The following is a 17,837-nucleotide window of genomic DNA, read 5'->3' as shown; positions in this document are numbered from 1 at the left end:
TTATATACTGACCAACTAAGAATCAGTTGCAGTGATATAGTAAACAGTATGAATTTTACAGAAAAGTATGGAGCTTTCAAGCAATACTGACAAAACAAGGGTCACTATGTTGATATTTCAATTTCACATTCTCTAATATTTTTAAATAGCATCTTCAAGCTTTTTATTGGCTTCAATATATAGCCTTTATAATATGTCCACCACACTCAGAAGACAAAACTGGATCATTTTACTCTTTTGTCCTCTTAAGTGTATTTTAAATATTTTCTGTAGAGGAGACACTTTCTTTGTAACAAGTTCCTCACTACCCAAGAGGAAAGAACATTTTAAAACTACAGAGATTTGATAAAAATAATCTTTTGATGTTTATCTGTGTATGTAGCCCTCTGAAGAATAAGGCCTTTTAAATAATTATTTGCACTGAAATAAAAATCTTTCCAAATAAAATGTAAACAAATCATAAAAAGTCACTTCCTGTTTGGAACACACATACTTTCATTGTTCCTCATGCAAGAGTATGTGGAAAATCTGACACTGTCTTAATAGAATTAAAATGCAACTTGCATTTTAGTAGGATATTGGATGGATTTGTATATTTGCTTGTAAATTGAACACAAGACTGTAAATTATATATTAGATTTATGAAATGCCAGCTTAGTAAACTATATCTTATAAGTTATGTTCCAATGGCTATATTTAATTCTCAAAGAACTAAAATGTATATAAAATTAACTATAGTTATATTACTAGATGACAACACAGTATTTGCAGATAAACCATATTGCCATGCAGCATTTAGATCACATAATGTCAGTAAACCATCATATCTAATAGAATACAGATTTCTGAAACACTAAGTGTACTAAAGAATAATGGAAATTAAACACAAGGAATTCAGTTCTTTTATATATGAAAGAAATTTTATACTATTTATGGCTTGAAAACAAGAGACCTTAAATTATTGTTTTTGAACGCAGAACTAATTTAAAAACTGAATCAAGTTTTTTTGTGATTGGTATTAATGATCCCCATTTAGTGCTAGTCCTTTTCCATAATTTTTGTATTTCACAAGGCTGGATATCAGAATGCTTTTAGGAAGAATGCATTATGACATAAAGCTGTATTCTTCCACATCTGCAAGGAATTTCAAATAAGAATCGATAAATGAAATAGAGATACAGCCTCAAGAAATCTAGAAAATAGACTTTAAGGGTAATTCATTCCCTTGTAAACTCTACTTCCTGAAAGAAACATTAATGAATTAATGAAATAAAAATTTCAGACACAGGATTATTAGGGGAAAAAGACCTTCTCCCTCGTCACCATTATCAAATAAAATCTTCCTCATTACTTACATTTAAGAAAGCATAAAAGTTATCTATAGCTTTCTCTTTTTTTAAAAAAAAAAAATGTATGAAATGCTTCAAAGTAACCTGAAATTTTCTGGGGCTTTTTAGCCAAACAGCCTCACTTATTCTTTACTTATTAAAATAATCCTAATTATTATTTAATATTACTTTCTTCTTCTTTCCTATTATGAGATAGTATAAATTATTTAATGCACAGCAAGTATTTATATACAAATTAGTTATTATTATTATTAATAAACATGCATTCTCTATAATGGGAATGATTTTGAAGAATGTGTTCAGAATTCCTAACTGTGAGAAAATATTCAAGGTGTTCCTTGAGAATTGACTTTGCAGTTTATATGCTGTTAGGTTTACCTTTAGCTAGAAGCTGCCTAGGACAACGTGATAGTTTTATACCTGGGAATATATGGTTCTGCAGGAGGAGGGGGAATGTAGAGATCCTGGAGGGCAGAACTGTCTCTTTTGGTGGGTGTACTGATGGTGCTGGAAGGCGTGGCAACGCTGCTTGTGGGACTTCTAGGTATAAGAGGCTGGTTAAAATGAAAAAGAAAATACATACGCACACAAACAACACACAAAACAACAACAACAACAACAACAACAACAACAATGACACATAGTTATCATTTTAAAATTATCTATTTCTGCAGTTTTTGAACTTGGCTGAAATCAAGAAACATGTTATTTAGTACATGGATATTCCTTTCAATCTCCAAAAACAAACAGTATGGTAAAGGTTTCTACTTCACTCCCAACTCACCTTAATCTATGGTATAAACACTGAAATACTATTTATAAAGCAAAAACACCATGCAGTGTTTCAAAATGGGAAGATTTATCTCACAGTTAGAAACTTATTTAAATTAAATTAACTTTGTCAGAATCCCACCTTTAAAGAACAATAATGATGAGTAACTCAAAAGAATTAGCTCACTCACATCCTGATTGATGTATGAGAAAGCTATTTCAGATCTTCTCCCAAAAAAGATAAACCATATTTCTAGGTTAGTAAAATGTTACAGATGCTCAGAAAAGGTTACAAAAGTGGGAGTATGAAAGGCCAATACGAGAGTATTTGCTAGAAAGACATATTTTTTCTGTCAAAATAAGCATAGCTGTCTTCTCAAAGCCATTTTATGGTACATCATCAAAAGTATGGTAATTATGTAACACAATCATTTCACCATTCAGAGGCACACACATTTATCTATCATTTAAAATAATCTTTAGTTGCATATATAGATCTCATTTTCAGGCCTGTATTTAAGTATTAAATAGGAGGTTGTTTTCTTAAAGTTAAGATAATATATATACTGAATTAAACAGTACATGAGGATGCATTAACTTAAGAGCACTCCCAATTCCAAGCTTCACAGCATTTGAAAATAATCTAGTGGTTTGTGAAATTATCCTGAAGTGAAACTAAAATTCACAAGTTTTATGTTTATCTTACAGATCTTAATGATTAGCTATGTATACAATTAACACATTAAAAATAAAAATTTTAATGCAATCACAAACACAAAAATAATGATCACAAATGAACTGTATCTTCACATGACAAGATGTTGCCATTTTAGCCAGTATGAAAACTCTCTTAGCATATTTATATAGACTCACAGTTCTATTGTTTTAATATGCATTGCCAGACACTCAAAAAGTGGCATATTACAACTATTTTGTATTGTGACAATACTTTTGTACAGATAAACAAAATTCGTTTAAAAAGCCAAGCATAAATACAATGGAAAGTACAATGTAAGTCACTAGGGTAGGCTACATAATTTAGGACTCAGTTCATGGTTTTGACCTTCCCTGTTACACAGCTCACCTTAATAGCTTGAAATCATACATCCTACCAAAATGACAGTTAAATTCTAATGTAGTGAAGTAGAAATTAAAGAAAGAGAGAGAGAAAGGGAAAAGGAATGATAATGTCATTTGGGAGTTTACAATATTCCACCTTATATGATATTTTTAAAAAGGTCAGAAGTTTTACATGTTAATTGAAGAATTGTAAGCTATTATAAAATTACACAGTAAAGATTATGTTTTACTATGCTAATTTTGGAACAGGGTCCAGTTCAACTATTCCTGTCTTTTAGAAACAAAACTTGAGGCAATGGGAAATCCTGAGATTATACAGGTAATCATAGGAGTCACCTGTATTGATGAATACCATAAATCCCAAGGAAATAAATAACTATTTTATTTCTAAGGATGCATTTCATGCCTCTACAACAAATCCTTGAATGGCAGATTCAACAATAGATACACACAGTCACTGTGATGTGACTCTGTTTATAACTGTTTTCCTCTCTGTCAGGACATCTTGGTTTTAAATACAGACGATGCTAAACAATAAATCTGACCAAAAGTTCACCATAATAGAAATGTAGCAAAGAAAACATTCACTTAACAGAATATTATTCTCCAATTCTTTTAAACAGATACACTGTGAGAGAAAAACTAATATTCAGTATGCTTTTTAAATGCTCTAATAGCTTTCTTACTTTAAAATATCCTAACACTGTAAATGAACTTAAAATCAAGTTCTAAAAACATAAGCATTTAAACATAATCAAACTTAAATTTTTATTGTCTTTCCTCTCTCCTGGAGTCACTATTTCTATTTTGAGGACTTCTCTTCTTTACTTTTACCATCTACAGAACTAAAGATAATTTTTCCTGGTTAGTACCTACCCTTCTTATCCCCAAACAAAAAGGAGGGAAGGAAATAGTAGTAGTCAATGGTTACAAGCATATTTTAAAATAGATACACCTGAAGTGTGAGGTAATGACCAAGGGAATATTTTATTCTGCCTGGACTATTACCAGAATTGTCTACCTAGGGTACTTGTGTCTTTTCCCTTCCAAGAAATGTAATTGTTAGCCCTCAATTTCCTTCAAACTGCTATTTCTCTAGGTTTCTATTTTTAGCAAACAGTTCCTATCAATGTCATCAGTTAATGTTATTAGTTGAATTAGCACATACATAGAGGGGAAAGACTCTTAAATATGCTTAAATACATAACAAGTTTGATTATGCCAAGCTGGTTCAATTAATTGAACTGGTTGGAAAAAATATTACTTCAGAGAAAAAAGAAATTAGTCAATCCTATTGCTGAACTCATCTGGCTTGTTATTTTATTGACTGGTAAGTCACAGAAAATATTTCAACTGGTTTATCATGGAAATACCATCTGGCTCATCAGTATGCCTTGTACCAAGTAAAGCTCATTGTAAATATTTGATATATTCAGCATATTTCTCTCTACTAACTGTGCTCTTTTTAACAAGCTAATCCAAGCTAAATAATAAACGTTCTTTTTGAGACTCATATTAAAAAAACTAGACATTAAGCAATGGAAAAATAAAGTTTAGTAAAGTACAACCTTCATGGGAAAATAAAAATAACCACTTAACCCGAAGGGGTCTTTGTGATAATTTTAAATTATAATCTCCAAAAATTTTCTAACTTTGGACAAAAATTGAAAGAGTAAAAAATCAAATGACTAAATGAATGAAAAAGGCATTAAAGAACATTAGAAAGACAAGTAAAATTTGACTAAATCAAGTACAGAATAAATGATGTAATTAGCTAAAATTATCAGTGAGAAATTCCTAGTTGTAACAAGTGGCATTAAAAGTACACCTATCACCAATAGCCATTTAAGTTTGTGAAAATGCACAGAAAGTAACAAATTTAGCTTCCCTCAACTCAAAACACAGAATTCTTTCAGCACTGAGGTTTTAATAGGCATATTCCTTAGATTGAAAAAAAATTGAATGAGGAGGATATAATACAAAAAGATAGCTTCTCCTATCCTGGCAACATTTACTTATAATCATTTGTTTATAATACAGTGTAAGAAAAGTAGTTACTGTTGCACTACAAAGAAATTTCAATTTAAGAAAAAAGGTAGAATTAAAGGGTAACATTCTTTTATCATTTTGACCTTCTCCGGTATTGACAAAACATGAATGGGAAGAAAATTAGGAACTATCAACACTTATGGATAAAATGGATACAATACAAGGGGACTGCTTTAGGATTACATCTTGTTATTTAAAGTAAACATGAAGCTTCAGCATAACTTGATCTTCTGTGGTATGTAATCAAGTATGACATGGATCCACTTTTGATCCCATCCAAAGGGGTTTGTTTTCTGGAAGGACCTTGTCATACCATTTAGTTTTCATGTCAATGGTCCTTTTGAGATGAAGCTCTCCTTCCACATATTCAATGAGGCTCCAACAGGGAAGACACATTTGCATGTATGTTGTGACTCTTGTAAAACAAGTCTATGATAGATTTCTGGGGGCACTGGCATGCATCTCTTAAAATGTCCAAATCCTAAATAAAATGATCATATGTATCTCTTCAAACATACATTTATAACCTTAGGTCAATTGGTGATAACGTACTACTGTCAATTTGCTAGTGTTAGAAATCTTCTAGGTAAAACTTGTATTTTTCATACTGTCAGTTTGAATGTATAAATACTTTAAAATTGTGTCACAAAATAGGGTATGACACAAACTTTCCACTGAATTATGAGTGATAACTTTAGCAATAATATCTTACTCATCCAGCTTAAACATCACTGGAAGATTGTGATTGTTGTAAAATAAAATTTTGTAAGCTAAAGCTTTAAATCCTCTGATGGTTGAGGTCTCACTTTAAAGCCTCTGATTGCTGAGGTCTTTTCTTTGTGCGCCCCAATTTTAACATCTCTAAGGTAACTGAGCACATATAGAAGGTATTGGTGTACCTGTGAAATCTCTATAGTCTTAAAGACCATGAGAAAAGAACTTCTATACTTAAGAAACTACATTTGATGTTGAGGTTTTTCCCAAAACATTTTACATTTTAACATCTCTGGGCAAGCATATCTTAATTTAGTTGTCCCTCTTTCTAGTACGTGACCCAGCTTTGATACAGCTTGAATGAAACCAATGACATAAAGACAACTCCAGCGTTAAAGATTAAAACAGTGCATTACACATTTATGTAGTTAGCTCTAAAATTCACTAATGCCAAGATCACACAGAACTTGCTTTGCCTTCCAGGGGGGAAATACCCACTGAAATACAAATAATTACATCAAGTATAAAACCTGGCCATTTATTTTATTCGCTCTTGGGAATAAACACAGACTCAAATGGATCACAATACCCCATCATTCTAGCACAGAACATTCACATAAGTCCTTACTCAGTTCAAACACATTTTTAATTCCCAACATTAGTACAAGAACATTGTTTTATATTGACTCTCTTAATAATCTAAGCAAATGCTTCAGAGAAAATGTATCCTGAATTTTAAGCGGCAAGAATTCACATATAATTTTGTAGTTTCTTGACCATGTAAAGAAGGTTAGATCTAATTTGGAAAATTATTGGGAAAACTTTTTTCTGGCCAAGCTTTTCATAAGTAGTCAATTATTTGAAAAGAACTGAAGCAAGCGAAATACATATATTCAAAATTCTCCCACTCTCAGTTCTTTCACAGCTTTTTCTAGAATGCAAATTTATAAATACAAAAGGTTTGAGTATCCTTTTATACGCATATAATTTTTCCTTTCCTGTCAGAATACAGAGAAAACAAGTGTTTTTTTCCGACCACAGATTTGATCAGAAAACCATATCTACCTAGGCTTAAAAATACAGATATATATGCCTAAAACATGTATTACTTATAAAGCATATAACTAATAAAGACTTAAGAGTCACACTATAAAATGGCTTTTTCCATCAAATCATGAAATACTGCACATTGTATTGAGGCTAACACTAGTGTCTTTAATCCTGCATTGTCCAGTCTTATGGGCATAATTAAACTGCAGCATTAAAACTGGACTTCCATTTTCTCAAATTACAGTAAACATCATTTTGGGGATGTTAACTAAAGAAAGAATGGACAATTTTTACATTATAGGTGATTATCTGTAGCCACTATTAAAATCTTGAAAGCATGTGGCTCAAAAATACAAATGTGACTTAGATCCTTTGACTGATTTGCTTAAACACTGGTGAGCTAAAATTTGACAATTACTTGCATGTATTTACTCATTTGAGTATGTAAAACATACAATTGCTTCTGGCTCCCAGTCAGCCCAATTACATTTTTAGTTAAAAATTGATTTTCTTCTCTAGTGCCATGCCTAATACTAGTTCTTGCTCTCCTTAAAACAAAAGTCTCAGAAACAGATATATTTTTTTTGTCACTAATGTTTTTTTTTCAGTCACAACGACCTGCAACTTGAATATTAAATTTTATTGTTACTTATGTATTTTGATTTTTCCAGAATGACTTTAACCATTCATATCTCTATGTATTTGAAATCAAATGCAATCAACATTCTCCAGTTGTTACACCAGTTGATAAACAAAATCAACTACTATGACTCTTTTCTTTCTATTTTCTGCTCAAAGGTATTTAAATATGCTGTAAAAATGGCATCAAGGTAATGCTAAACAATAAAATTTAAATGGAAAAACACAAAATCACAAAATCATACAAGTAACTATGGCAGCAAAATGAGAGATTTATAAATGAGAATACAATTTAGGAACATAATTATAATGTAACAGCTTGATGTTATTTTATATAAAAATGTCTTGAACAATATGTCATTATGTTGAGAATTCCAGCACTGATTTTAGTGGTCATTTCTGAGATGCATTCTCACCAAAAAAAAAAAAAAAAAAAAAAAAGCTGGGTTTTTAAATGTTTTAAAAGTCATTGATTCCCAGTGATGATTCCAAGGAACATTCTTGGCAGTGTCCAGATAATTCTTCCATACATCTCTCATAAGAAGAAAAGGACACCACCCATCTATGCTCTTGGCCTACACATATTAATTTAAAACCACAAACATCTAAAAATATACCTTGAGGTTTATCCACAATTCTTTTAGTTTTTTTTTTCATTGAATTAGAAGAAATTGATGATAAGCAATCACCATGCCTACCAAAATGCAGGAAATTAGTAGACTGCCACTAAAAAGATGTTTTGAAAAGCAGCTCTCAGAAAGCAAGGAATCCCTGGTTTGTTTTCTTAGAATAAGAGATTCTATCTCAGATGAGACACCTCTGTTTTTACAAATGGGTGAAAATGACAACAGAATTAAAGCTTCCAGGTATTATTAAATTTGCTTGTAGTATTTGACTAAAGGATGGTTAAGTCCTTACGTTCTATCACAAAATATTTGAGAAATCAGGAATTCATCAAAAGAGCTGCCAATTTAATGAAATGTATTAATGAAATTGCTCTGTGAGCATGAAGTTGAATTGTATGCTTTTGTTTATTTGGCTATAATTTCATCAATGAATTTCAAAAGAAAATCCAAATCAAAATTCATCATTGTAGTTAATCAATATTGGAAGTCGCTATGCTTTTAGTATTTTTAGAAATAAAACTACTACTTTAATTAAAACGTGATATTCTTTGACAATCTTCTATCTTAGGATAGATAAGGTTGTTTTATTTGTATAGATAAAAACGATTCCTTATAAGTTTAAAAAATCATTATTCCTTATGTTAGGATAAACTTGTTTGTTAAAAAGATACATGTATTAGTGCCTACCTCCATACTACTACAAACTTTCCTATATTTTAATCTATAAATGCTATCAGGTAAATTAAGCCTGGGATAGTATTTTCAAAAAGGTTAAAAAGACATATTGAGTTACATAAATGCCACAGATTATTTCCTTTTGTATCCTCTATTCTAAATAATTCTTGGTAGACTACTGGTACACCCTATGAAAAAAGAAATAACTTCACTTCCATTTTTTCAAGTTTGAATGCTGAAGATTTATATTTGGATGAGTTGATGGGCATTTTGGCTCCAGTGTATTTCTGCACCTACCAGAAGGAAGAATACAATAAAAATGGCACTCCTGTCTATGTAGAGGATTGTTACTACGTTTAGCAGTTATGTTTCACATCTGAGGTAGTTCCTTAGGTACTAGGAAGAAAAGGTGACCTCAGATAAAGTCATGATGTTATGAAAAAGTGCCTTCAAGATCTTTTCATCTCACTATTTAACTTTTCCTGCTCTGGAGGCAGTGTACCTTCACCCTCCAGATCCTGGTACCTTGAGATTTTGTCCATCTTCTGTACCAAAATCTATAATCTATAAAAATTTTGACTAGTTTTCATTATGCTTTCAGGTGTCTTTGCATTTTAGCATAAGCCAGAACTTTAAGATCAATGAAGAATTCTGTAATGGTTCAATTTCAGGTCTTCTTCATCAGGGAGATTCGGTAGTGGTGCAGTATGTTAGAGGACTTACCCATTGTCCTCACTCCTAAGACCTTGTTTTAGCCACTAGAAAATATTTAATTAACACCAATACTCTTTCCTCTGCTCTGTAAAAAGGCAACAACTGAAGTAATTTTCAAAAATGTTAGAAGCAGTCTCCCCTCCCCCAACCAATAGTATTATTTATCTACGGATGGTTGACTTTGGCCAATAGCTTTTAGTTGAACCAAATTCAGCTGAAATGACAAATTTACAAAAATGTCAATATATATAGCACTTATATAATGCTGATTTCCTCCTTTTCAGATTTCAGCATTTTGAAAAAGTAAATTTACAAATACATGCAGCATAGCTGAATAAGCAATGACAAATAAAAATAATTAGTGATCTGATGAGGCACATTTCTCAGAATTTGGAATGGATCCAGAAATAGTGCCTGAAGAGTAAGGCACTTACAGGGTAAGGAATGACATGACGTAATTTTTAAAATTAAAGTCCTTTTTCTCTAGGTTTGAATACCTACACCAAATGTATATGTAACAAAAAAGTTGGTCTTTCAATTATTTTAGCATTTTACATAAAAATGATTCTTAACTGGGTACTGCCATTACCTTAACTCTCCACTTCAGTTTGTGCATGTGGAAAAGAATATAACAGGGGAATAGATTATAAAAGCATGTGCTAGAGATATTCCCTCAAACCGAGTGCATGGATCAACAAGAAACTAGGGTATTTTTGGTGCTTAATGTGAAATATGAGGGACTAAAGAAGAGGTATTAAATTTCACTCACATATACAGAGAAGAAAACCTAATGGCTGAAAATACAGGCCTCTTTTTCAGGGTTCCCACACCCTTACACTTTGAAGAAGGATCTTTGGGGAAGACATGGCAATAGGAAACTCTAGGGGGAGCAAAGCAAATTATAATGCAGTGAAAAAAAATGATGTAATGGGAAAGTCTGATCTACTCATCTATGACATAGATAACGAGGCAAACGTTGACCTCTGAACTGTAATGATCATCAAGTATCTTTTAAAATAAACATATATGCAAGTCAAATGGATTTGGACATATTAATACAGTTTTACATATATTAACTTGAAAAATAGATTCACATTAAAATTTTAAAGGCCGTAATGTTGACACATATATGTGTTTTTATATTAAGTATAATGCCAACGGCCAATAAGTAGTAAAGTTTTAAACAATGAAAAATCATTATAATCTATAAAGCCATTCATGTATAATGGAGAATTTTGATTCTTAGGAAAAAAATCTATGAATAATAAAAGGTACTAACATAGAGCTTAATAACAATTTACATAGCAGTGACAACAATGCATTTCATATACTGCTTTCCTTTTTAATATGAATAATGGGCCATGTTCCAGTTCAATGGGCCTATTTTTTTTAATTAACTTCTAAGAAAAGGTAATAGTCTCTTATTTTTAAAATGTACGTTTTGTGAAGGACAAAAATTACTGAAGTTTAAAGATTATATCCTGACTGAAATAGAAGAAAATTCATTACATCCTTGCCTTTCATCAATCAGAATCATATTTTTATAACTTTCAAGATAACTCAATAAATATATTATCAATGTTAAGAGTAACGTTTCATGCTGAAGAGTGATGTTTCATGCTGAAGAAAAATGCAAAAATTCTAGTGCAACAATTTCCCTATTTTTGCCACCTTACAGGGTGGAAAGAGAAAAATGATCAATCAGGAGGAATGTACAAGGTACATTTTTTTTAAGAGATGGAGTCTCTGTTGCCCAAGCTGGAGTGCAGTAGCATGATCAGAGCTCACTACAGCCTCATACTCCTGGGCTTACATGATCCTCCTGCCTCAGCCTCCCACATAGCTGGGACTACAGGCGCATACCACCATGCCCGGCTAAGTTTTTAATTTTTTGTACAGATGGGATTTTGCTATGTTGCCCAGGCTGGTCTTGAACTCCTGGCCTCAAGTGATCCACCCGCCTCAGCCTCCTAAAGTGCTGGGATTACAGGTGTGAGCCACTGCGCCTAGTTTGGACTAGGTGCATTTTAATTACTAATATAAAATTTCATTTTCCTACTGTTTATAAATTACTATTACTATTTTATGAACTGATTTAAAAGAATTCTATAAACTATCATTTAGCTTCTTCTAAAAGAGTATGTGGGTATAACATAAAATAGAAGATCATATCATAAAAACGAACCATCTTATTTTCATTCTATCCATATTTTGGCATGAAATAAATTGTGACATTTTGGAATTATGCTTTAAATATTTACAAATTAAGGCAGAGTTGTTTTTCATTTGGGTTTTAGATACTCAAGGATTTCATCACAATTAAGCCTATTAGAATAGCTGTGAAGAGATCATTTCACAAACAACTTTTCAAAAGCATACAAGATTAATCCATATGCTGTTGAGATGAGGCACAATAAAGAAGCATTACTGAGATAATCTATGGCTAAAATGATGGTGTATGACTTATGATTAAGCTTCATTACCTGCAGAGCAAGGGGCTTCCATCTCATATTTTTCAGTAAAGCTGGTGCTGAGGTAAGCATGCTCTGAGGTCGCTTTTTCAAAGTTAAGATAACACCACTCGGGTCCTCTCGTAGTGCATTCACCAAATTTTTCAACTGCCACCCCACCTGGTAACCAGCAAAATCATTACAATAAAATTGAGGTACAGTATTCAAAGATTTAATGTTCTCCCCCTTTAATAAGATTAGTAAAAAAAAAGTCACATAATTGGTGTACCATCCTATCAATTTTCAGGAGATACATACTCAATAAATTTTATCTTTGAATTGATTAACCATATTATTGCATTAGTCCATATCATTACCAGACAACATAATGGACATTTACCATGTCAAATCAAAGACTAAAATGGTATCCTACCAATGGAGTAATTCAGAATGTAACAAAATTATGTCACCATTAATGCTGCTCAGCTGCTAGGTCTAGATCCAAGCTCTGTTCACAAGTACAGTTAAAAAATCTATATACCTGCAAACAAGGATTTGGCAATGTCCTGAGCTTACAAACTACACCACATGCTTTCTCATCACCATCTTTTAGAGATAAGTGGTACCAGTGTCTCTAAATTAGACTGATATTTTACTACCAACAGCTGGTACTGACACACCAAGGCAACATTCTTATGCATGGACAATAGCAGCAATACAATAAACCTTTTACCATGCTATAAAGATAGAACAGAAATAACAAGATAATACTACTCCAATGAAGCAGCTATTGGAAATGTGTTCCAAACAACCCTATAAACTTAAAATATAACGTGCTAAATTTAATGAAGCCATTCTATTTGAGTATCACCTAAAAACATATTGTGTAATTAAATCAAAGTACTTGATAAATGTCTTGAAATCGGGCTCAACTGCATCCCCTGTTAAAATTACTTCACTCTTCATCCTTTAAAAATTCTGAACATAGAATAATTTTTGTTACTTTGCTTTCAAAACGGACTAGTGATGCAGTATCAGGTAACTGAAATCCTAGAAACTATGCTTTAAAGAAACACATTGAAATGTCTATTATTCCAAGTTTTTTTTAAAAGAAATTCACATTTAGAAGAGAGAAGAACCTTTTATCCCAAACCCTAATGGATTATACTTTTCCAGGATGTGTTACATAAATACACTAGGTCAAAATTTATCCTGGATTGTAAGCAGGATTTAGCAAACGGTCTGAACAGTGATAACAGTTTCTTTCTAGGCATCCAAGTTAAAGATAATTGGTGCCCTTTGTCTAACAATAACCATGTTTTTGCCCGGAAGATATTTGTCAAGCTGGAGAGAATGAGCACTTCCACCAAAAGCAGCACAGACCCCTAGACTATGAAGAAGAGGTAATCTGGAATGCAGCTATTATAGAATGGGGACTTTGGTATATTTAATAAGCATTCATCTAAATTGCAACCTCAACTATAGCTGAATTGAGTGTTGGTGAAGTTAGAACAAACAAGAAGTGAGATGTTATAATACTTAAAATCTCAGGGAGTCTCAGATATGAATCAAAATGATCATTATACTTGGATAACCTGAATGAGACTGCCAGTTTTTTTTTAAATCACATTAATGTGGATCAACTACAGTAATGGAACTGGTCAAATGCCTCCCCTTATATGTAAGTGGGGACTATTATGTGCCCAAAGGTATCTTACATTGATTCCGATTCCTCTGATAGCTGTGTAGTATCCCTACAGCCAAGAGTTAAAGCAAAGGGAGTTCAAATCCAAGGGTTCACTTTGCTTGCCAAAAAAATATGAATGCACACTTTGAATTACAAGTTTGGAGGGAGAAAACATACTACTTATACAAAGAGTTTAGGAACAACTTATTAATGATAACCACATTTTGTAACTTAATTATTCACTCAAATAATTGCTAACTATACTAAAGTGGTCAATGTGATGGCCACAATCTTTTTTCCAGCATAACTATTCTCAATGATTTATACATTGATTTCTACTCACCAATTTCTTTTCATTTTACTTATTATAAAATTTGAAGATTTTTAAGGCTAGATGGTATTTTCCTGTGAAATTTTCAGCGCAATTTGATTCATCCTATTCTTTCACACTTTCTACGTGCTCTTTTTAGGTAACAATTCCAAAAAATAGAATTGCTTTTCTATCAGAAAGTAGAATTGGTTTCTGATAAGAAAGTTCATTTGGGTGGATTTTAATTTTACAGCTGATGTTATTTAATGGCAGAAAATTTGGGTATCTAATTTTACTATTTTTAAATCAGCCTTTTATTATTCACATGACATTAACAATGTTTTAAACAAAAGCAAAGAAATATACATCAAAACTGTATAGTATATATCTTTGGCTCCCAAATTCTACTTCCACTACCATAAGGAAATGATTGGATAAAAGCACAAAAATAAATGTGCAACATATGTGTCACAGTATTGTTTAAATCAACCAAAACCTGTACATTATGTAAATGTATCCATTAGTAAGGAATATAAAAATTGTGTGAAAAAAGTAAGTTCCAAAATAGCAAACATAATTTTATTCCACTTTTGTTAAAGAATGTACATAAATATAGAAAACACCATTAATGGTGGTTAGATTAAAGGGAGTAAGGACTTGCAATACATACTTTCTTCTTTATACTTTTATTTCCTAAACTTTTGGCAATAAGCATGAGTTACTCTTCTAAACAAACAAATAAACCAACAAAATACATGAACCTAGTGTATGAATAGCAATATTCCAATTAGAAAATAATAAATTTTATGAATTACCTAATCAGGACTGTTTGTTATGGATGGAAAATTTCCACCAAAACTGCAGAACCAGAAAGGCAACACTACTATTTAAAACACTAAAAGGTGGTGATGGAGAAACAAAATCTGCTCTATGCATTATACCTTGATGACTGACAAGAGAGAATATAAATTTATTATTCAGGTGTACTCAATAAGTCAAGATTTTATAAGTCTCACTATGTTGCCAGGGCTGGGCTCTAACTCCTGGGTTCAAGCAATTTCCCCATCTTGGCCTCCCAAAGTTCTGGGATTATAGGCATGAACCACCACGTCCAGAGATGAAAAATATTCTAATAGAAAAAGATATCCAAAAAAGAAATTGGCTGACTTGTGAAATAGATCAGTACCAAGAGATGTTTCAATATTCTTGCATAGGTCAAATAATTAGGTAACTTTCAGTCACAATACATTCCAACTCTAAAACAGAGAGTGGGTAGGAACATGAAAATAGATGATAAAGATTAGTTTGAGTAAAATAACATGGTTCCGTTACATCTCTGCCTACCTGTCCTCCATCTTTTCTTCCTCTTCCCTACCAATAAGTGTACCTGTTTCCTCTAGGCTAAGTGTTACACATCTTTCTAATATTTCATGCTGTCTTCTTACAATAATCTCTTTTAAGAGCTTTCACCAACAGCTTCCTGCATGATTCCCAAATCTTTCTACCATTCCTGCTTCCTATCAATAACTCTAGTCATATTTCCAACTGTTTAGCTTGTCCACGTTAATAGCTACTGAATAATCACAAGCATCAACAATTCACTGTGCTAGATTCTTCATATCTGTTACATTCTTTTTATTTATATTTTCATTCTTACAAAAGCCTAATGAGGTAAACTATTAAACCCAATTTACGTGTGTGGAAACTGAAGCAAAAAGAGATTGTTTTCTCGGCCAAGATTACAAAAATAGTAAGTGGTGAAGCCAGAACTTACATTAATGTCTTTTCAATTCTAAAGCACAGTATCTTCCCTTGAATATCCACTGGTAGCTTACATGAATACAAGACTTTAAAAATCAAACTCATTATCTCTTTACTTTCATTCACCAGAAAACAAAACAAAACAAAACAAAACAAAACAACCTCCCTATCATCCTCTAAAGTCGGGAGTTTGGAGTCACCTATGACTTTTCTCCTCTTTTTAATCTATTTTGTGTCCTAACAAATAGATCCTAGCAACTAATGCCTCTTCTCACTGCCTTAGTTCTGGCTTGGATACCTACTGCTAGACTTAAACCAGAATCCTAACCTGTCCTTCTGCTTCTAGTCTTTTGCAGCTCCAAAATACTGCTACAGTGTAGAAGTTTTCTATGCTTCAAAACCTTTAATAGCTCTCCAAAGGCCCAACTAAGGAACAAATAACCAATCCTCAAACAGGTCCTTTGTCAGTATGGTTGATTATAGCTTTTTCTCAGATTACTTTTCCTCAGTGTGGTTCTCAAACTTTAGCATGTTTGTTAGAATCACCTTGAAGCCTTGTTAAAAGAATGCTGAGTTTTAACCCCCAGAGTTTTTGATCCAGTAGTTCTGGAGTGGGGCCTGAGAATTCCTCCCCCGACCCTTTATTTCCTAATACAAGTTTCCAAGTGAGGCTGATATTACTGGCCTAAAGAGCCACAATTTGAGAACCTCTGTAATAGATTATGAGCTCCTTGAAGGCAGTGACTTGCTCATGTCTAGATTAGTTTAGGTGTTTCATATGTTTTTAAGACAACTCTTAAGTATTTATTGTGTGTCTTCCGTGTAGTATGAATACAACAGTGAATGCAGCACAGTCTGTGCCTCATTAAGGAGCAATAAACAGTTACAATGCAGTAAGATAAGTACCTCAATAGGGTGAATACAGAGTGCAATAGGAGCCCCCAACAGGGGCACCTAACCCATCCTTGAGGGTCTAATGAAGGTTTCCAATGAGTTTAAGCCAAATTCCTTGGGAGTTGGACAGGTGAAGAAGATGTGGAGGTTGAGGGGGTAAACAAAGCTCTGAGGCAAAGTATCACAGGTTTGAGCAACTTTCAGTAGCTCAGTACAGGTAGATGACAGAACAAGGCAAGGAGTAATGAGGCAGGAGAAACACACAGAGTTCAGATGATTATGAGGCTTTTAGAAAGTTGATAATTAAAAGAGTTGGTTGAGTAATGAATATACGTTTCCTTCAAACACTGTGCTTTTCTCTTTAGCTGTATCTTTGCAAAAGCACTCTTCCCTCTGCTTGTAATTTTTCTCACTTATAAAATCTTACCTATCCATAAAGGTTCATCTTACATGCAGTACCCATCATAAAGCCTCTTCTTAAAGGTGACACCATATTTTCCTCATGTGAATCTCACAGCATACTGCATAACTTGACTAGTGAGCTGATATGGTGACATGATGATGTAAATGTTTCAGAGACAATAAAGGGCCTTGAAACTCGAAAAGAGGGTTTAGTTTTGTACATAAAACCAAGATATAGTATTAAAATATTTTTTTATATGTAATATACTTAAAATTTGTCGCATAAAAGATTAAATGACCTCTCATCCAAAAAAGTAAAATACTTGATACTAAAGCTGTAATAGACATTCTGTACCCCAAAATTTCAAATAAACTTTCTCCTTATAAATGAACCTTTGAAAAAACATTTCTGTCTTGAATACTCCAGACCTAAAGTCATAATGATGTGATTAAAACAAGGAAAAGAACAGTGGGTATAGATCCTATTTGTCCTAGAAAAATTTTACTTTATCATATGCATCATATAAACACTGTTATGAAGGTGTTTTTTCCAGAAAAATATTTTGTAGTGCTTTATCAATATTTTAATAGAGTAATTCATTCACATTAATTTCATGGGCTAAAATGAACCTTTATAAAACCACCATATGCATTTTTACACAAATG

At 32.5% G+C, this 17,837-nt stretch overlaps 1 protein-coding gene across 8 annotated transcripts in view; it reads right to left on the bottom strand.

Annotated features, from left to right (window-relative positions):
* The window catches only part of CNKSR2 (connector enhancer of kinase suppressor of Ras 2), a 280,333-nt gene that overhangs the window by 125,956 nt on the left and 136,540 nt on the right, over positions 1–17,837 (bottom strand). For 4 of the 8 annotated variants that reach the window (XM_004063901.4, XM_004063902.4, XM_031005997.3 and 1 more), the window contains exons 9-10: positions 12,151–12,297; positions 1,770–1,903 (exon numbers count right to left, since the gene is read on the bottom strand). In XM_004063901.4, the coding sequence (XP_004063949.1) occupies positions 1,770–1,903; positions 12,151–12,297 (281 nt within the window). The remainder of the gene's footprint in view (positions 1–1,769; positions 1,904–12,150; positions 12,298–17,837) is intronic. The other 4 variants (XM_019019643.4, XM_019019644.4, XM_031005999.3 and 1 more) reach the window with 1 other exon arrangement.

Source organism: Gorilla gorilla, chromosome X (genome assembly GCF_029281585.2).
Source record: "Gorilla gorilla gorilla isolate KB3781 chromosome X, NHGRI_mGorGor1-v2.1_pri, whole genome shotgun sequence".
NCBI lineage: Eukaryota > Metazoa > Chordata > Mammalia > Primates > Hominidae > Gorilla > Gorilla gorilla.
The sequence above is the reverse complement of the archived record's forward strand: the minus strand, read 5'-3'. Positions and strand labels throughout refer to the sequence as shown.